The following is an 18308-nucleotide window of genomic DNA, read 5'->3' as shown; positions in this document are numbered from 1 at the left end:
GCCTCAACCACTCCTTGTGGTAGCGAGTTCCACATTGTAGCCTATTTATGAGCAACTATTTTATATTTATGGACCCTAGTTCTGGTCTCCCCCACAAGTGGAAACATCTTCTCTACATTTACCCTATCAAAACCCTTTCACTATCTTAAAGACCTCAATCAGGTCACTCCTCAGCCTTCTCTTTTTTAGAGAAAGGAGCCCCAGCCTGTTCAACCTTTCCTGATAAGTATTTCCTCTCAGTTCTGGTATCATCCTTGTGAATCCTTGACCTGAAAGTTCACCCAACACTGCCAGGCAAGCTATTAAGCATTTTTAAAAAAAAATGACAAAAGGGGAAAAGCATACCTAACCAAGCATTGGCTCGTTTCAGGCTGTATGAGGGGAAGGAAAAGAAGGAATACGAGGAATCGGTGCAAAAACTGTTTGAGACCTTTAACATCCTGATGGAGTCAACGCTGGAAGGCAACACTTTACTCATGCAGGTAAATACCTCTCAAGGCAAGGTCATAAACCAGCGGCCAAAGGAATTTCATTTATTCATTTGTTCGATAGGTACATGAGGGAGAAAGGAATAGAAGGATATGCCGATAGGGTGAGATGAAGTACGGAGAGAGGAGGCTCGTGTGGAGCATAAACACCAGCACAAACCAGTTGGGCCGAATGGCCTGTTTCTGTGCTGTAACTTATAAGTAATTCTATTCTATGTAGTTCATCTTTTCTTAGGTAAATCAAGTTCAAACTTATAATGAGCTCTGATATAGAGGGCAAAAGAGTAACTAGGGAGAGAGTAGGGCCTCTTAAGGATCAACAAGGTCATCTATGTGCAGAACCACAGGAGATGGGTGAGATCCTAAATGAATATTTCGCATCGGTATTTACGGTTGAGAAAGGCATGGATGTTAGGGAACTTGGGGAAATAAATAGTGATGTCTTGAGGAGTGTACATATTACAGAGAGGGAGGTGCTGGAAGTCTTAACGTGCATCAAGGTAGATAAATCTCCGGGACCTGATGAAATGTATCCCAGGACGTTATGGGAGGTTAGGGAGGAAATTGTGTGTCCCCTAGCAGAGATATTTGAATCATTAACAGCTACAGGTGAGGTGCCTGAAGATTGGAGGGTAGCAAATGTTGTGCCTTTGTTTAAGAAGGGCGGCAGGGAAAAGCCTGGGAACTACAGACCGGTGAGCCTGACATCTGTAGTGGGTAAGTTAGTTGTTAGAGGGTATTCTGAGAGACCAGATCTACAGGCATTTGGAGAGGCAGGGACTGATTAGGAACAGTCAGCGTGGTTTTGTGAGAGGAAAATCATGTCTCACGAATTTGATTGAGTTTTTTGAAGGGGTAACCAAGAAGATAGATGAGGGCTGTGCAGTAGACGTGGTCTACATGGACTTTAGCAAAGCCTTTGACAAGGTACCGCATGGTAGGTTGTTACATAAGGTTAAATCTCACGGGATCCAAGGTGAGGTAGCCAATTGGATACAAAATTGGATTGACGACAGAAGACAGAGGGTGGTTGTAGAGGGTTGTTTTTCAAATTGGAGGCCTGTGACCAGCGGTGTGCCTCAGGGATTGGTGCTGGGTCCGCTGTTATTTGTTATTTATATTAATGATTTGGATGAGAATTTAGGAGGAATGGTTAGTAAGTTTGCAGATGACACCAAGATTGGTGGCATTGTGGACAGTGAAGAAGATTATCTAGGATTGCAAAGGGATCTTGATAAATTGGGCCAGTGGGCCGATGAATGGCAGATGGAGTTTAATTTAGATAAATGTGAGGTGATGCATTTTGGTAGATCGAATTGGGCCAGGACCTACTCCGTTAATGGTAGGGCGTTGGGGAGAGTTATAGAACAAAGAGATCTGGGAGTACAGGTTCATAGCTCCTTGAAAGTGGAGTCACAGGTGGATAGGGTGGTGAAGAAGGCATTCAGCATGCCTGGTTTCATTGGTCAGAACATTGAATACAGGAGTTGGGATGTCTTGTTGAAGTTGTACAAGACAATAGTAAGGCCACACTTGGAATACTGTGTACAGTTCTGGTCACCCTATTATAGAAAGGATATTATTAAACTAGAAAGAGTACAGAAAAGATTTACTAGGATGCTACCGGGACTTGATGGTTTGACTTACAGGGAGAGGTTAGACAGACTGGGACTTTTTTCCCTGGAGAGTAGGAGGTTAAGGGGTGATCTTATAGAAGTCTATAAAATAATACTGGGCATAGATAAGGTAGATAATCAAAATCTTTTCCCAAAGGTAGGGGAGTCTATAACGAGGGGGCATAGATTTAAGGTGAGAGGGGAGAGATACAAAAGGGTCCAGAGGGGCAATTTTTTCACTCAAAGGGTGGTGGGTGTCTGGAACGAGCTGCCAGAGGCAGTCGTAGAGGCGGGTACAATTTTGTCTTTTAAAAAGCATTTGGACAGTTACATGGGTAAGATGGGTATAGAGGGATATGGGCCAAGTGCAGGCAATTGGGACTAGCTTAGTGGTATAAACTGGGCGACATGGACATGTTGGGCCGAAGGGCCTGTTTCCATGTTGTAAACTTCTATGATTCTATGCTTCACTGCTTGTTGAAGACAGCAGAGAAGCCTTATGGAGGCATGGGATAATTCTAATAGCTAAAATAATTAATGGAAAGGTCATTCTGTTCATTACCCAAGGCATGTTACAGAAAGCTTAGCTGGATATTAAGGCGAGTGAAGATGCTCTCAAAGGGTAGAGTGAGTTGGGACCAATCTGTGAGAGTTATCTGAGATAGAGATCTGGAGTAGGAAGGTTGGGAAAAAAAATCCAATAGTGTAACAAGGCAGAGTGGGGGTAGCCTGTGTTTTCTGGTGGGAACTGGCTGAAAATCACGATGCCGCACTTACAGCCCCGTTCCTGCTGACGTCCAGCCAGCCGCCATTTTGGAACGGACCGGGAAACGGGCGGGAGTCCTATGTACAATGTGCAAATCAACGTTCTATGATGTATTTAGGGGCCCCGATGCAATTTTGGGCTTCCAATGGGCGGAGAGCAGCTAAAATTCAGGGAACGAAAAGGAAGCGAAGAGTTTTACTGAAAACCAAAAATAAAGGCATCAACAAAAGAAAAAGCATGCTTTTGATGGAAGGAGTAAAAATTATAAAAATATCTGAAAATAGGCAAACAAGATGAATCCCATGAAGAAAGAAAACAGTAAACGTTACATTGTGGTAAATGAGGGAAGTTAGTACAGGAAGCATAGGCTGATTGGCCTCTTTCTGCACCAGAATTTCCGAGTCTTTGGGATATTTAACAGTGGAAAAATATTTATGAACTTTCGAAAGTATTTGATCTTTCTAAAGTTGATTGTAAGTGGGACCCACTACATCATATCATGGTTGGAGAGTGCAGGAGTGTGATGACTCGTGAATTAACCACATTCCCTCATTCCTGTTGTTTTCAGGGCGCATCCCTCAAGTACTTGCCGACAGTCTTGCAGGACGTTGCAGCAATATTTGATCCTCTCTTACTGAGGTAGGCAGCTATTCTGCAATAAAAGTCAATGGGGGCCTGGAATCTCACCCTGATGTTTAATTGGGTAGAGGCACCACACACAGACCAGGGAGGTCCCGGGTTCAGCTCCTCAGCCTATCTCATCCAGGGACCGGCAATTGATGTCCACATTTGGGATGGAGGGGTGGGGGTGCAAGACAATTGACCAAGATTCTAGATGTTGATTTGCCAGAAGGTGCACTTCCATGGACGTCAGATGAGGAGAGGATTTTTTTTTTATTCGTTCATGGGATTTGGGCATCGCTGGCAAGGCCAGCATTTATTGCCCATCCCTAATTGCCCTTGAGTAGGTGGCGGTGAGCCGCCTTCTTGAACCGCTGCAATCCGTGCGGTGAAGGTTCTCCCACTGTGCTATTAGGTAGGGAGTTCCAGGATTTTGACCCAGCGACGATGAAGGAACGGCCGATATATTTCCAAGTCGGGATGGTGTGTGACTTGGAGGGGAACGTGCAGGTGGTGTTCCCATGTGCCTGCTGCTCTTGTTCTTCTTGGGCTTGGGCGATGAGTCCTGCGGTTAATTTTCACGTTGACACTTGTTCTCGAGGCTCATACATGTCCACTGGCAAAAGAACCAGAGGGGGAGATGAGGAGACTTTTTTTTAACGCAGCGAGTTGTTATGATCTGGAATGCACTGCTTGAAAGGGTGGTGGGAGCAGATTCAATAATAACTTTCAAAAGGGAATTGGATAAATATTTGAAGTGGAAAAATTGCAGGGCTGTGGGGAAAGAGTAGGGGTAGTGGGACTAATGGGACAGCTCTTTCAAAGACCCGGCACAGGCACGATGGGCCGAATGGCCTCCTTGTGAGCTGTATGATTCTATGATTCAGTGAAACGAGGCACTGTAGCTCAGTGGGGGAGTCAAGTTAAAGGAAAGGCAGCTGTTTCTAAAGGCTGTGGATGGTCATGGCGAAAATTGACAATAGATTAAATACTGACCGATACATGTGTTACACTCGTATCCCGCGGGTATCTGACGGGGCCTGTTGCTGTTTGCCTACTTGCCCACCTTCACGGTGTCAGCCCTGGATCACTGGGTAACGCTCTCGCCTCTGAGTCAGAAGGGTTTGGGTTCAGGCCCCACTCCAGAGACTTGAGCACAAGATCTAGGCTGATACTGCCAGTTCATTACTGAGGGAGTGCTGCACCGTCGGAGATGCCGTCTTTCAGTATGAGACGTGAAACCAAGGCCCCGTCTCCATTCTCGGGGACGTAAGAGATCCCATGCCACTACTTCGAAGAAAAGCAGGGGAGTTCTCCCTGGTGTCCTGACCAATATTTATTCTTCAACCAGCATCACAAAAACAGATGTTCTGGTCATTATTACATTTCTGTTTGTGGGAGCTTGCTGTGCGCAAACTGTTTGTCACATTTCCTCCATTAGTACACTTGATAAGTACTTCATTGGCTGTAAAGCACTTTGCGATGTCCTGAGGTCGTGAAAGGCGCTAAAGAAATGCACATTCTTTCTTTCTTTCTTTTTCTTCTCTCTCTGTTTACTTTCACTCCTCCTTTCTCCTCATCCCTCCTGAAGGTGGCTCCGCAAATACCAAAATCCCTCAGAATACTGCCCAAGCGACCGTCCTTCCTCGCGAAGAAAGACAGTAAAAGTCGGCAGATCCCCCAATTGCGGGGGCATTGCTGCTGAGGCCGGTTCTGTTCTCTGACCCAACTTCCAGACGCACGAGCAAGGGCGAATGGGCAGCAATCAGGAGCTTGACTGTGCCCCTCCCCGTTGAGGTCCAAATGTAGAGCGCCCCCCCCCACCAAACTACTTCTGCTGACGTCAAACTGTTGCTATTTGCACAGGAGCGACGAGTTGCTTGTTCAGGAGATGTGTGCTGTTTATACTGTTGCTGGGCGCACCACAGATGCTGAACAAATGAACCATCAGCAGCAGCACAGCTTGTCCTAATGTTAAGTATTAACTAAGCTGCCACAATGGGTTTACAGTTTACCCAGCTTACAGCAGTTGGCACTGAGACACACGCCAGCTAGATGATAACAACAATAACAGCAATTGCATTCATATAGTGCCTATAACGTAGTAAAAACGTCCCTAGATGCTTCACAGGAGCGATTATCGGACAAAGATTTGACACTGAGCCACATAAAGCAGATATTAGGACAGGTGACCAAAAGCTTGTTCAAAGAGGTAAGCTTTAAGGAGTGCCTTAAAGGAGGAGAAAGAGATGAAGAGGATTAGGGAGGGAATTCCAGACCTTAGGAGCTAGGCAGCTGAAGGCACGGCCGCCAATGGTGGAGCGATAGAAATTGGGGATGTGCAAGAGGCCAGAATTGGAGGAGCGCAGAGATCTCGGAGGGATGTAGGGCTGGAGGAGGTTACAGAGATAGGGAAGGGCGAGGCCATGGAGGGATTTGAACACAAGGATGATAGTCACAGGTCTGATTTTATCTGGCGTGCTCTGTGCAGGTAGAAGAGTCGAGGCTCAGATCTGTGCAAACTGCGCAGTGTCGAGGAAGTATTGGATTTTGAAGTTCCCCCTCTAGTTCACCTCAGCATTGGGGTAAAAATTCTGAAGCTCTCCGCTCCTGGAACTGGCCAGGACTCCCTGTCGCAAAATTGCAGACTCGCAGCCCACGACTGAGTGCCTATTACAGTTAATGGAGTGTTGGAATTTTAACCCCACTATGCTTGACCCCCAAACTGGTAACAGCACCCCCTACTGCACCAGGGTGGCATTTTAACCCCACAGTGCCCCAGGCCTCAACCTGGCAACAACACTCCCTACTGCACCAGTGTGGCCTACGGTTCCCAAAGCTCTCCACCATTGGGGGTTTTCCTCGTCTCATGTCTGGGTCCGTTGTAGGCTAACTGTTAGAGATTGATTGCTATGATTAGTCAACAACTCCGTGAGGCGACCAGCAGAACGGTCGAAGGCAAACTAGATGGACCTTGGTCTTTTTTTGTCTAGCAGTTCCCATGTCCCTAAAAGCATCAGGCTCCAGCTCACAGAAATACACTTCCCAATTTCTCAGGTGATTTAGAGCCATCTCACGTATAGTTTCAGGGCATTTTTGCGTTCTTAACCCAGGTTCATTGACGACTGCAGCCTAATTAATTTATGTCAGAAAGCCTCACACATATCTGACTGGAGACCTTAGTTTCCTCAGCCTTAGCTACACTCGAACCCAGCTGAACTTAGTGTTGTAATATGCCAACCTTTTGAAATTAATCTTTTTCCCATTATATTTTTTACTTCTGTGCCTGACTCTGAGTCGCTCATCAATTTTGCAGTTCCCGGCCCTCAATTCACCTCCCTTTGATTAGATAGCCTCCGCAGGCCCTTCCAATTAACCCCACTAACCCCTGATATTTTCTTTTCAAATGCTTCCTTTATTTAACTTTGTTTCTTGCTTTCCTCTTCCCCACGCCTTATGTCACTGGACTAGTAATCCAGAGAACGGGAGTTCAAATCCCAAAATGGAAGTTTGAGAATTTAAAAGGAAATGCTGGAAATAAAAAGCAGTCGGATTGTCGTTAAAACTCTACTGGTTCACTAATTTCCTTTAGGGAAGGAGACCTCCCGCCCTTACCTGGTCTGACATATCCGTGTCTTCAGTTCCACATCAAAGTGGTTGACTCTTAACTGCCCTCTGAAGTGACCTAGCAAGTCACTCGGTTGTGTCTACCAACGTTTCAATAAGAAGACGTGCCACCACCTTCTCAGGGCAACTAGGAATGGGCAATGAATGCCGGCCTTGCCAGCAGTGCCCGCATCCTGAGAATGAATTTAAAAAAATATCCTTTCTGGATATCTATATAGAATAATCACAAAGCTGAGGGAAGCTGGATAAGCACTTGAGGGAGAAAGGAATAGAAGGACATGTTGATAGGGTTAAATGAAGAGGATTGGGAGGAGGCTCGTATGGAGTATAAACGCCGGCATGGACCAGTTGGGCAGAATGGCCTGTTTCTGTGCTGTACATTCCATGTAATTCTACGTGTAAAGCCTTTGTCCTGAAAAAAAAATTCTACTCCTTAAAATTTCTCTCCTGCTCTGTAGGAGATGACTCTTGCTCCAGTTATCGACATCTCACCCAAATGCCCCTTCTTTATGCGTGAGCCTTGATATTGAATGCCACCTGTTGGAGGGTGGCATCCACGGGCAAGTCTGGCCTTGTTCTCAAGACGCTTTCCCCCCCCCCCCCCCAACTTCTTTCTGGGAGAGGGACACTGAGGCCAATGTAATGCCCCAACTACTGCCACAGTAAACACCATAAATTCCAACTGCGATAGTGCTTTTACTAAACGGACCATCTTGTGAGGGGGTTTTTGCTGCATGAAAAATCCAAATGAGACTGGTACTTGCATTCAGAGATCATGTTAATAAAACCCTCCAGTTCATTTACAACAATAGTGCGGTGAATTATAAAATGTTTCCTGTCAGCTCTGAGACCTGGGGTGGTATGGTGCGGGGCGGGAGGGATAATTTTAACCTAACCCGCCCGGCGGGGGTCTGACGGGATCAGATCGGCCGCCCGTTTCACACGCCTTCCCGATTTTACTTACTTTCCGTTGACTTCCATCGCAAGTCAGGTTAAAAAAAAAATTTATATCTGAACTTGGAGTTAGCGACGCTGCACAAAACAATGGGAAGATATTCCACTCGCAGCACTTTCATGAGCGCAAACAATCCAGATGTGAGTGATCAGGGTAGAAATGGCCAAAAATCGCATTAAACTGACAACTTTGAGCTGAGCCACAGGATGGGAAATGGAAAGGTCACTGTGATTTAGAAGGGAGCATTCTCCTCATCTTGGGGTTAAAAAAAGTGTGAAAATGTTCCATTCCCCAGGACGGAGCTCCCTTTCCATGACAAGTACAACCATTGCCAGAAATTAAATTAGAAAGAATTCCAAGGGTTATTTTAATCTGGATTCTGTTTTCTCTTTGCGAGATCTTTCAGATGCATTTATTTATATTCAACGTTCTCTCGGATTATGCCTAGCTCATTAATACTTAACGCTCTCAAAATATGCTGATATCATCGAATCATAAAATGATACTGCGCAAACGGAGGCCATTCGGCCCATCGTGTCTGTGCCAGCTCTTTGAACGAGCTATCCAATTAGTCCCATTCTCCTGCTCTTTCCCCATAGCCCTGTAAATTTTTCCACTTCAAGTATTTACCCAATTCCCTTTTGAAAGTTACTATTGAACCTGCTTCCACCGCCCTTTCAGGCAGTGCGTTCCAGATCGTTACAACTCGCTGCGTAAATTTTTTTTTCCTCATGTCACCTCTGGTTCCTTTGCCAATTACCTTAAATGTGTATCCTGTGGTTACCGACCCTTCTGCACTAATGTTCGATGTTTGCTCAGATCATGCTGATATATCTCATGAATATTCAATGTCCTCTTTGCTAACATGATTTTGTTTTGTTTTTTGTTTGTAGTCACTTGTTGCATGATTTCATCATGAACCTTCCTCCAGAACGACTGGTTAAACAGAAATTACAGTCAATGACAGCAATTGTCAACACTGAACTCTTTCAAAGAGAAGGTAAGGCCTGGGGACTCCTTGTTTGTGCAGAGTAATCGGACTTGAAGTGGAGAAAAAGAAGCAAAGTCAATTTTCCTTTTGACCACATCTCTTCATAGAATCCATTCGGCCCATCGTGCCTGTGCCGGCTCTTTGAAAGAGCTTTCCAATTAGTCCCACTCACCCTGCTCTTTCCCCAAAGCCCTGCAATTACTTTCCTTTTCAAGTCTCTATCCAATTCCCTTTTGAAAGTTACTATTGAATCTGCTCCCACCACCACCCTTTCAGGCAGAGCATTCCAGATCATAACTCGCTGCGAAAAAAAATTATTCTTGTCTCATCTCTGGTTCTTTTGCCAATTATCTTCAATCTGCATCCCTTGGTTACCGACCCTCCGGCCAGTATAAACAGTTTTTCCTTATTTATTCTATCAAAACCCTTCATAATTTTGAACACCTCTATTAAATCTCTCCATAACCTTCTCTGCTGTAACAAGGGAGAACAAACCCAGCTTCTCTAGTCTCTCCGTATAACTAAAGTCCCTCGCCCCAGCATCATGCTGTGGCTCAGTGCGGAGCACCTCTCGCCTCTGAATCAGAGAAGTTGTGGGTTCAAGTCCTAGTCCAGAGACTTGAGCATGCAATCTAAGCTGACACTTCAGTGCAGTACTGAGGGAGTGCTGCACCGTTGGAGGTACCGTCTTTCAGATGAGATGTTAAATTGAGGCCCTGCCTAACCTCTCAGGTGGATATAAAAGATCCCATTGTATTATATTGAAGAAGAGCAGGGGCGTTCTCCCTGGTGTCCTGGCCAATATTTATCCCTCAACCAACATCACTAAAAACAGATGATCTAGTTATTATCTCATTGCTGTTTGTGGGACCTTGCTGTGCGCAAATTGGCTGCTGCGTTTCTTACATTAGAACAGTGACTACACTTCAAAAGTACGTCAATGAGTGTAAAGCAATTCTGGATATCCTGAGGTCATGAAAGGCATGGTATAAATGCAAGTCTTTCTTTCATTTCTTTTAAATCTTCTCTGCACCCTCTCCGAGGCAGTGATCCATGGGGTGCCCTGTCTGTGACCCCCCCCCTTGCTGAAGTTCGTTCTCATTAAGGCCGTGGGCTGCTCGTACCTGCTCAGTTGCAGCGGTTGGTGCTAAAACTGGTGCCACGTGGCTGTGGTGGAGGGAGGGTAGAAAATTCAATCAGCCTTCTTGCTCCGAATCGTCACCCCTTCTTCCCCTCACTGACATGGGAAGGTCCAGCTTGGCTGCAGTGCCGTTCACAGTTCATAGTATCATAGTAGTTACAGGACAGGAGGTGGCCATTCAGCCCATCGTGCCTGTGCCGGCTCTTTGGAAGAGCTATCCAATTAGTCCCACTCCCCTGCTCTATCCCCATAGCCCTGTGAATTTTCACCCTTCAGGTATTTATCCAATTCCCTTTTGAAAGTTGCTATTGAGTCTGCTTCCACCGCCCTTTCAGGCAGTTGACAAGTCTTCTCAGACTCACTGCCTCGGTTCACAATTGAAGGTTGAGCACTTGGGAAAGGTATTTGAGTGCTGTTGGTGTCCGTGGAAAGGTATTCCAGACCTTGGGATACGGGGAGTGGAACAAAAAGTACGGCTGGAATTTTGGCAAGATTCTCATGATTCTCCCGCCTTAACTCCGACGCGACACTGTCAGAAACGGCGTAAGCAGCTGGTTGCGCCGTTTCTCCGCGATTTCCGGCCAAATTGCGGCGGGAAATCGGGAGAACTCCGAGGAAATCCTACTCCATAAATTTTTGATTCAATCGGGAGATGTGGGCGTCGCTGGCGAGGCCGGCATTTATTGCCCATCCCTAATTGCCCCTTGAGAAGGTGGTGGTGAGCCGCCTTCTTGAACCGCTGCAGTCCGTGTGGTGAAGGTTCTCCCACAGCGCTGTTTGGTAGGGAGTTCCAGGATTTTGACCCAGCGATGATGAAGGAACGGCGATATATGTCCGAGTCGGGATGGTGTGTGACTTGGAGGGGAACGTGCAGGTGGTGTTGTTCCCATTTGCCTGCTGCCCTTGTCCTTCTAGGTGGGGGAGGTCACGGGTTTGGGAGGTGCTGTCGAAGAAGCATTAACGAGTCGCTGCAGTGCATCCTGTGGATGGCACACACTGCAGCCACGGTGCGCCGATGGTGGAGGCAGTCGATATTTAAGGTGCTTTGAAATTATTACTTTATCTGCAAAAAAAAACCAGGACAATTTTGTAAGGAGATATTAGCAGCATTAAACTTGTTGGGCTGAGGTAAATCGTCAACACAAGGGAGAAATACTACAGCAGACGGCTGCAGGCTATAAATCGTGAGAGGAAATCCCTCAGAGATAAAGTGTAATCTCACTGAGTAAAGCTCTTGATGAATTTTCAGAGCCAGCTCCATTTCAAGAGGCTAGAGTCAGTAATGGAAACTCGGCAAAGTGTGTGAGATAAGATGGTTTCTTTTTGATAGGAGGAGTTTTCTTTTGCAGTACACAGAACTGTCAGATGTCTGCAAAATTCCTTTTGTTTTGTTGCCAGTTTTCTCTTCCTAACAACAATAACTTGCATTCATGTAGTGCCTTTAACGTAGTACAACGTCACAGAACGTTATTAAACAAAATTTGACACCGAGCCACATAAGGAGATATTAGGACAGGTGGCCAAAAGCTTGGTCAAAGAGGTAGGTTTTAAGGAGCATCTTAAAGGAGGAGAGAGAGGTAGAGAGGTGGAGAGGTTCAGGGAGGGAATTCTTGAGCTTAGGTCCTAGGCAGCTGAAAGCACGGCTACCACTGGTGGAGTGGTTAAAATCGGGGATGCGCAAGAGGCAAGAACTGGAGGAGCGCAGAGATCTCGGAGGATTGTAGGGTTGGAGGAGGTTACAGAGATAGGGAGGGGGCGAGGCCGTGGAAGGATTTGAAAACAAGGACGAGAATTTTAAAATCGAGACGTTGCTGGACCGGGAGCCAATGTAGGTGAGCAAGTATAGGGGTGATGGGTGAACGGGACTTGGTGCGAGTTAGGATACAGGCAGCAGAGTTTTGGATGAGCTGAAGTTTATGGAGGGTGGAAGATGGGAGGCCGACCAGGAGAGCATTGGAATAGTCAAGTCCAGAGGTAACAAAAGCATGGATGAGGGTTTCAGCAGCAGATGAACTGAGGCAGGGGCGGAGATGGGCGATGTTATGGAGGTGAAAATAGGCGGTCTTGGTGATGGAACGATTATGTGGTCGGAAGCTCATATCATGGGTCATCTCAGGGAGTATCTCATGCAGCGATACCGTTCCTAAGATACCACCCTCCCTCCAAGTCCCCGTTTCTACTTGCATGAGTCCGCATGATGAATATTGGCAGACTATAGGGAAGAGATTTCATCACCAAGCCCTCAGCTGCCCTGTGAGCTGAGTCTCTTGCTAGGCCACTTCAGAATGGCATTTGGGAGTCAACCAAATTGTGTGGGACTGGTGTCACTGAGTAAAGGCGGCTAGGTAGAGGTGTTTAAGACGATTAAAAGAGTTGACAGGGTAGATAGAGGAAAACTATTTCTTCTAGTGGGGAGAGTCCAGAACAAGGGGGCATAACCCTAAAATATGAGCTAGGCCATTCAGTGGTGATGTCAGGAAGCACTTCTTCACACAAAGAGTAGTGGAAATCTGGAACTCGCTCCCGCAAAATGCTGCTGAGGCTGGGGGTCAATTGGAAATGTCAAAACTGAGATTGATAGGTTTTTGTTAGGTAAGGGTATTAAGAGTTATGGAACCAAGGCGGGTAGATGGAGTTAAAATACAGATCAGCCATGATCTAATTGAATGGTGGAACAGGCTTGAGGGGCTGAATGGCGGAACAGGCTTGAGGGGCTGAATGGCCTACTCCTGTTCCTATGTTTTTGCTTTCCTGAAGATCAATCTGGTGGTTTTCATGGTTATTTGTTTCAAGTGATCAAATTTATTGAATTCATGACTCACGATGATAGGATTATGAACTCACAACTTCTAGGGTTGCTAGTCCAACATCATAACGACTACTTTACCTTGCATGCCAAATAGTAAAAGCAACATGCTGTAGACAGAGCTAAGCGATCCCAAAACCAACGGATCAGGTCAAAACTCTGCAACTCGACCGCATTCCAGTCTTGAATGGTGACGGACGACTAACGGGAGGAGAAGGCTCCATTAAACACGCTCATCCTCAATGACAGCGTAGAGAGGGAACTTTATTCTGCATATGCAAAGTGCTCTATCTGACCTGGGAGTGCTTGATGGGCAAGAATGGAGGAACTTCTGCTTCCGACCCATGACCCGGCAATGCTTGACAGCAAATTGTAGAGGGAGAAGAAAACATAAGCCTGAATGAAAGAGAGCCTGTGCTCAGTATTTCCCTATAGTTAGCTGGTTTTGTGGTTAAGATTTCCATTACCCCCCAACCCCGCTGCCCCTCTCCCCACTTATAAAGTCCTTGTTCATCCACAGCACTGTCATTCTGAAACACTTTACACCCAAATCATTCCCAAAAATACGTCAGTACAGCCACTGACTTGTACCCTGGCCTCCTTTTCCTTTCACACCTATAATAATCTTATGGTAATCACACCTTTTAATAATAAGAGACTTCAAAGGGCTGTCTGCGAGAAACGCAGTAAACATTAAAATTAAAAAAGGATACGTAGACCATAGACCTCCGTTATGTGGTTATTTTTGCGTCATTAAAGAAAAACGTGGCTAAATATGTGAGGGTTCAAGAGGAAAATTACATGTTAAACATTTCATTAAGAAAGAGATTCTTCCATTTCTACAGTGCTTTTCACAACCTAATGACGTCCAAAAGTGCTTCACAGCCAATGAAGCAGTTTTAAAGTGTAGTCACTGTTGTAATGTAGGAAATTCAGCAACCAATTTGCGCACAGCAAGGTCCCACAAACAGCAATGAGATAATGACCAGATACTCTGTGCTTGTGATGTTGGTTGAGGGATAAATATTGGTCAGAACACCGGGGAGAACTCACCTGCTCTTCTTCGAAATAATGCCGCGGGATCTTTTATGTCTACCTGATAGGGCAGGCGGGGCCATGGGTTAAGTCTCATCCAAAAGACGGCACCTTCAGTGCGGCTCCGTAACCCCGCTGGAAGTACCGCACCACACGGGGTTTCCCCGCGAAACTACGGCAGCTCCGAGGAAACTCCCGGCCTACGTCTGAAACCTACAGGAAGTGCGTGCCGTATTCTATACCTTCCGTCGAGGTACTGTGTTTAGTGACTGGTTAATTCGTTCATTCATCACATCCATTATCTGGTTTAAATAAAACAAGTCAATGATTGGTTAAAATAGGAAAGTTAAGGTGCGCTAAGTCAAAGGCGGAGATGAGGAGATATGTTTCTTTACCCAGCGAGTTGTTACAATCTGGAATGCACTGCCTGAAAGGACGGTGGAAGCAGATTCAATAGCAACTTACAAAAAGGAATTGGATATACACAGTACTTTGAAGAGGAAAAATGTGCAGGGCTGTGGGGAAAGAGCAGGGAAGTGGGACGAATTGGATAGCTCTTTCAAAGTGCCGGCACAGGCACGATGGGCCAAATGGCCTCCTACTGCACTGTGAGATTCTTTGCTTCTGGAAGTGGTGAGAATTGCAGCTCCCCCTCGCTTGAAGTGGGTTGGGGTGGGGGGGTGGGGTGGGGGGGTGGGGGGTTCTACTTAAAGTCTCTTTGCTGGAACGACATGTAGACTTTTAATTGCCAGCATTCTCCAGCACTAACACTGCTCAGACCCTCTTCATATACACGAGATTACCAACATTTCTTTTTTTTTAATTGCAGAGTTGGTGACAACATCTGTTCGGCGTGTCATTAGCATGCGAGGGTGCGCTGAGGTAACTCTCACAGCATGCTGAGTGGCTGCTGCTCTATTTAGGGACACTCGTAAAGCATCGGCTTATTATCTCATTGCAGACGAGCTCTTCCTCAGAAGCGGTACACATCTGAAAAGAAAAAAGAAAGACTCGCTATCGTGTTTTTCACGACCTCAGGACGCCCCAAAACGCTTCACAGCCAATGAAGTGCTTTTAAAGTGTAGTCACTGTTGTAATGTAGGAAACACGGCAGCCAATTTGCGCACAGCAAGATCCCACAAACAGCAATGTGATAATGACCAGATAATCTGTTTTAGTGATGTTGGTTGAGTGATAAATATTGGCCAGGACACTGGGGAGAACTCCCCTGCTCTTCTTTGAAATAGTGCAATGGAATCGTTTACGTCCACCTGAGATGGCAGATGGGGTCTTGCTTTAACGTCTCATCTGAAAGATGGCACCTCTGACAGTGCAGCACTCCCTCAGTAGTGCCCGACATTTTGTGCTCAAGTCTCCGGAGTGGGACTTGAACCCACAAATTTCTGACTCAGAGGCTACCACTGGTTTACGGCTGATCTAACAGGGACTAAGAAAAAAACATGTTCTGTCACAGCACCTGACACGGGGGGGTGGGGAGCGGGGGCGCTGGGAAAGTCAAACCAAAGGACTGGTGGTAGATGAAAAAAATTGAGCTGGGAACTGACTATTTTGAAAAAGGAAAGGGAAACTTTGTATTAATGTCGTGCTTCAGCACATCTCAGAAATGTCTCACAACACTTTGCAGATAATGAACTGCTCTGAAGCGCAGTCACTGTCATTAAGCAGGTTAACATGGCAGTCATTTTGAATATAGCGAGACCTCATAAACTGAAGAGGTGAATGAGCAGTTAATCTGTTTACATGGTTTTGGTTGAGGATTTTAGAGGGCACATACCAGTGCAGTGGTTATTTAACGGGACGAGTGATCCAGAGGCCCTGGACTAATAATCTGGAGAAGGTGAGTTCAAATCCCACCATGGCAGTTTGAGAATTTGAAATCAGTTTATTAAATCTGGAAATAAAAAGCTGATACCAGTAAAAGTGACCATGAAGCTGACGGATTGTTGTAAAAACCCAAATACTTCACCAGAGTAGGATACCTGCCCTATAGGGAAAGAATCCTACTCTACATCTGGCATATACGTGACTCCAGTCCCACACCAACATGGTTGACTCTTAACTGTCCTCTGAAGTGGCCTAACAAGCCACTCAGTTGTATCAAACCTTGGGCAGCTAGTGATGGGCAATAAATGCCGACCTTGCCAGCGACGCCCATATCCTGAGAATGAAATACAGGCAAGTACTTTGGTTACCCTCTACCCTGCCATTTTGTTGGTCTTTCTCCAGTTTACTGCCCTCTTCTAGCAGTACTGGGTGTTGCCCTCTGATGCCTTGTTCAAGCGGTCATGTGTGAGACTGGACATTACGTGTCAGCGGACCATTCGATCATGAGCGGCAGTTGCACCCAAGCACAGTTGTTCAGCAAAGGTCACTGGATAGCAATCAGGAGGTGGCAGGGGCTGAGCCGTCTCACCACATTGTTGGGGTATCTTGGGAATGAGGATCAGTGCTGTATTCTAATAGTAATTCCCCTTCTTTCATCCTTGTGACCTAAGTGAGATTGTGGTGAAACAAAACTAGAACTCTCTGCATCACCCTAAGGAACCTTCTGTCAGCTGTGGCACAGTTGGTAGCATTCTTGCCTCTGAGTCAGAAGGTTGTGGGTTCAAACCCCACTCCAGGGACTTGAACACAAAATTTAGGCTATCACTCTCAGTGCAGTACTGAGGGAGTGGATAAGACATTAAACTGAGGCCTCGTCTGCCCTCACAGGTGGACATAAAAGATCCCATGGTACTTTTTTTGAAGACGAGCAGAGGAGTTGTCCCCGATGTCCTGACCAATATTCATCCCTCAACCAACATCACAAGAACAGATTTTCTGGTCATTATCACATTGCTGTTTGTGGGAGCTTGCTGTGCACTCCCGTGAATCCTACATTACAACAGTGACTACACATCAAAAGTACTTCATTAGCTGTAAAATGCTTTGGGGCATCCTGAGGTCTTGAAAGTCACTATATAAATGCAAGTTTGTTCGATTTTTCTTTCTTTCTTTCATTCTTTCCCTCTTTTGATTGGATGGAGTGGCACTATTGACAGCATCTCTGGAGGATCCTGTGGAGCATCCAGGGAGGAGTGGACCATGTGGCCGCATAGATGCAGATGGCTATCCTCAATATTGGAGGATAAAGAACCTGGATTTGACGTTATTATATAATAACATTTGTAAGGAGCACAAAGTGCCAGAGTTGAACCCAGGTTTGCCATCATCTTTTCACAGAATGCCGAGCTGTTTTGTTGTCGATAATGACCACCACACTGAAAGAACTGATTCAGAGAGGAGAGGAGGTGGAGGCTTCTATTGAACTGCTCAGCAACATCCTGGAGGTTCTCTACCGACAGAACGTGGTATGTATGGTACCGACAGCAGGACCTGTAATTGGGGAGCATGGAGAATGGAAGGGTCTTCCAACCTGAGAAGCATTCAATGTGGGTGAAGTCTAAGCCTAGTGCATTGCATAGAATCTACAGTACAGAAACAGGCTATTCGGCCCAACTGGTTTATGCCGGTGGTTACAGTCTTACTCTAGTTATCTCTTCCCCCCCTGGCCCCCATATACCTCTATTCCCTTTCCCCTCGTGTAAACATCAAGCCTCCCCTTAAATGTTTCATGCCATCTGCTTCAACCACTCCACATGGCAGCTAGTTCCACTCTCTGCGTAAAGAGAGATATTTGCTCCCCCTCGTTCTGGACTCACCCACAAGTGGAAACGGTATCTCCATGCCCACCCAATCGAACCCCTTCATAATTTTAACAACCTCTGTGATGAAAATGTCAGCTATGACCACTTGACTAGGAATTCAGAGGCTTCTTAAGGGAGCCCAGAAGGTATGGGTTATCACAAAGTCTTCACTAATGCTAAAAACACAGCTGGTCCAGCTGTATCTGATAAGAGATAAGAGGTTACTCTTTGGAGTGTTGTTAGTTTGCAGTTTTATAGTGTAGGGCAACATCCCAAGGTGCTTCATGAAGGGGAAAATAAAAAGGAGTGGATATTGAGCTATGGTGAGAGAGTTAGGAGAGGTGAACAAAAAGCTTGGTCAAAAAGATGGGTATAAGAAGGCCTTTAAAGATGGAGAGAGAAGTAAGAGAGATGAGGGTTTAGGGAGGGAGTTCCAAAGAGTAGGATTGCCATCTCTGGCACTTATGGTGGGGCAAGGGGAGGGGAGGATGCACGGAAGGCCGGAGTTTTAGGAACATAGGAACAGGAGTGGGCCATTCAGCCTCTTGAGCCTGT

At 46.0% G+C, this 18308-nt stretch overlaps 1 protein-coding gene across 2 annotated transcripts in view; it reads left to right on the top strand.

Moving 5' to 3' along the window:
• The window catches only part of LOC137316523 (dedicator of cytokinesis protein 2-like), a 1021473-nt gene that overhangs the window by 325969 nt on the left and 677196 nt on the right, over positions 1–18308 (top strand). For both annotated transcript variants that reach the window (XM_067980505.1, XM_067980471.1), the window contains exons 23-26: positions 371–482; positions 3439–3509; positions 8967–9073; positions 17290–17417. In XM_067980505.1, the coding sequence (XP_067836606.1) occupies positions 371–482; positions 3439–3509; positions 8967–9073; positions 17290–17417 (418 nt within the window). The remainder of the gene's footprint in view (positions 1–370; positions 483–3438; positions 3510–8966; positions 9074–17289; positions 17418–18308) is intronic.

The sequence above is a fragment of the Heptranchias perlo genome, chromosome 1, assembly GCF_035084215.1.
Source record: "Heptranchias perlo isolate sHepPer1 chromosome 1, sHepPer1.hap1, whole genome shotgun sequence".
NCBI lineage: Eukaryota > Metazoa > Chordata > Chondrichthyes > Hexanchiformes > Hexanchidae > Heptranchias > Heptranchias perlo.
Note: the sequence above shows the minus strand (reverse complement) of the source record. Positions and strands in the feature narration are given on the sequence as shown.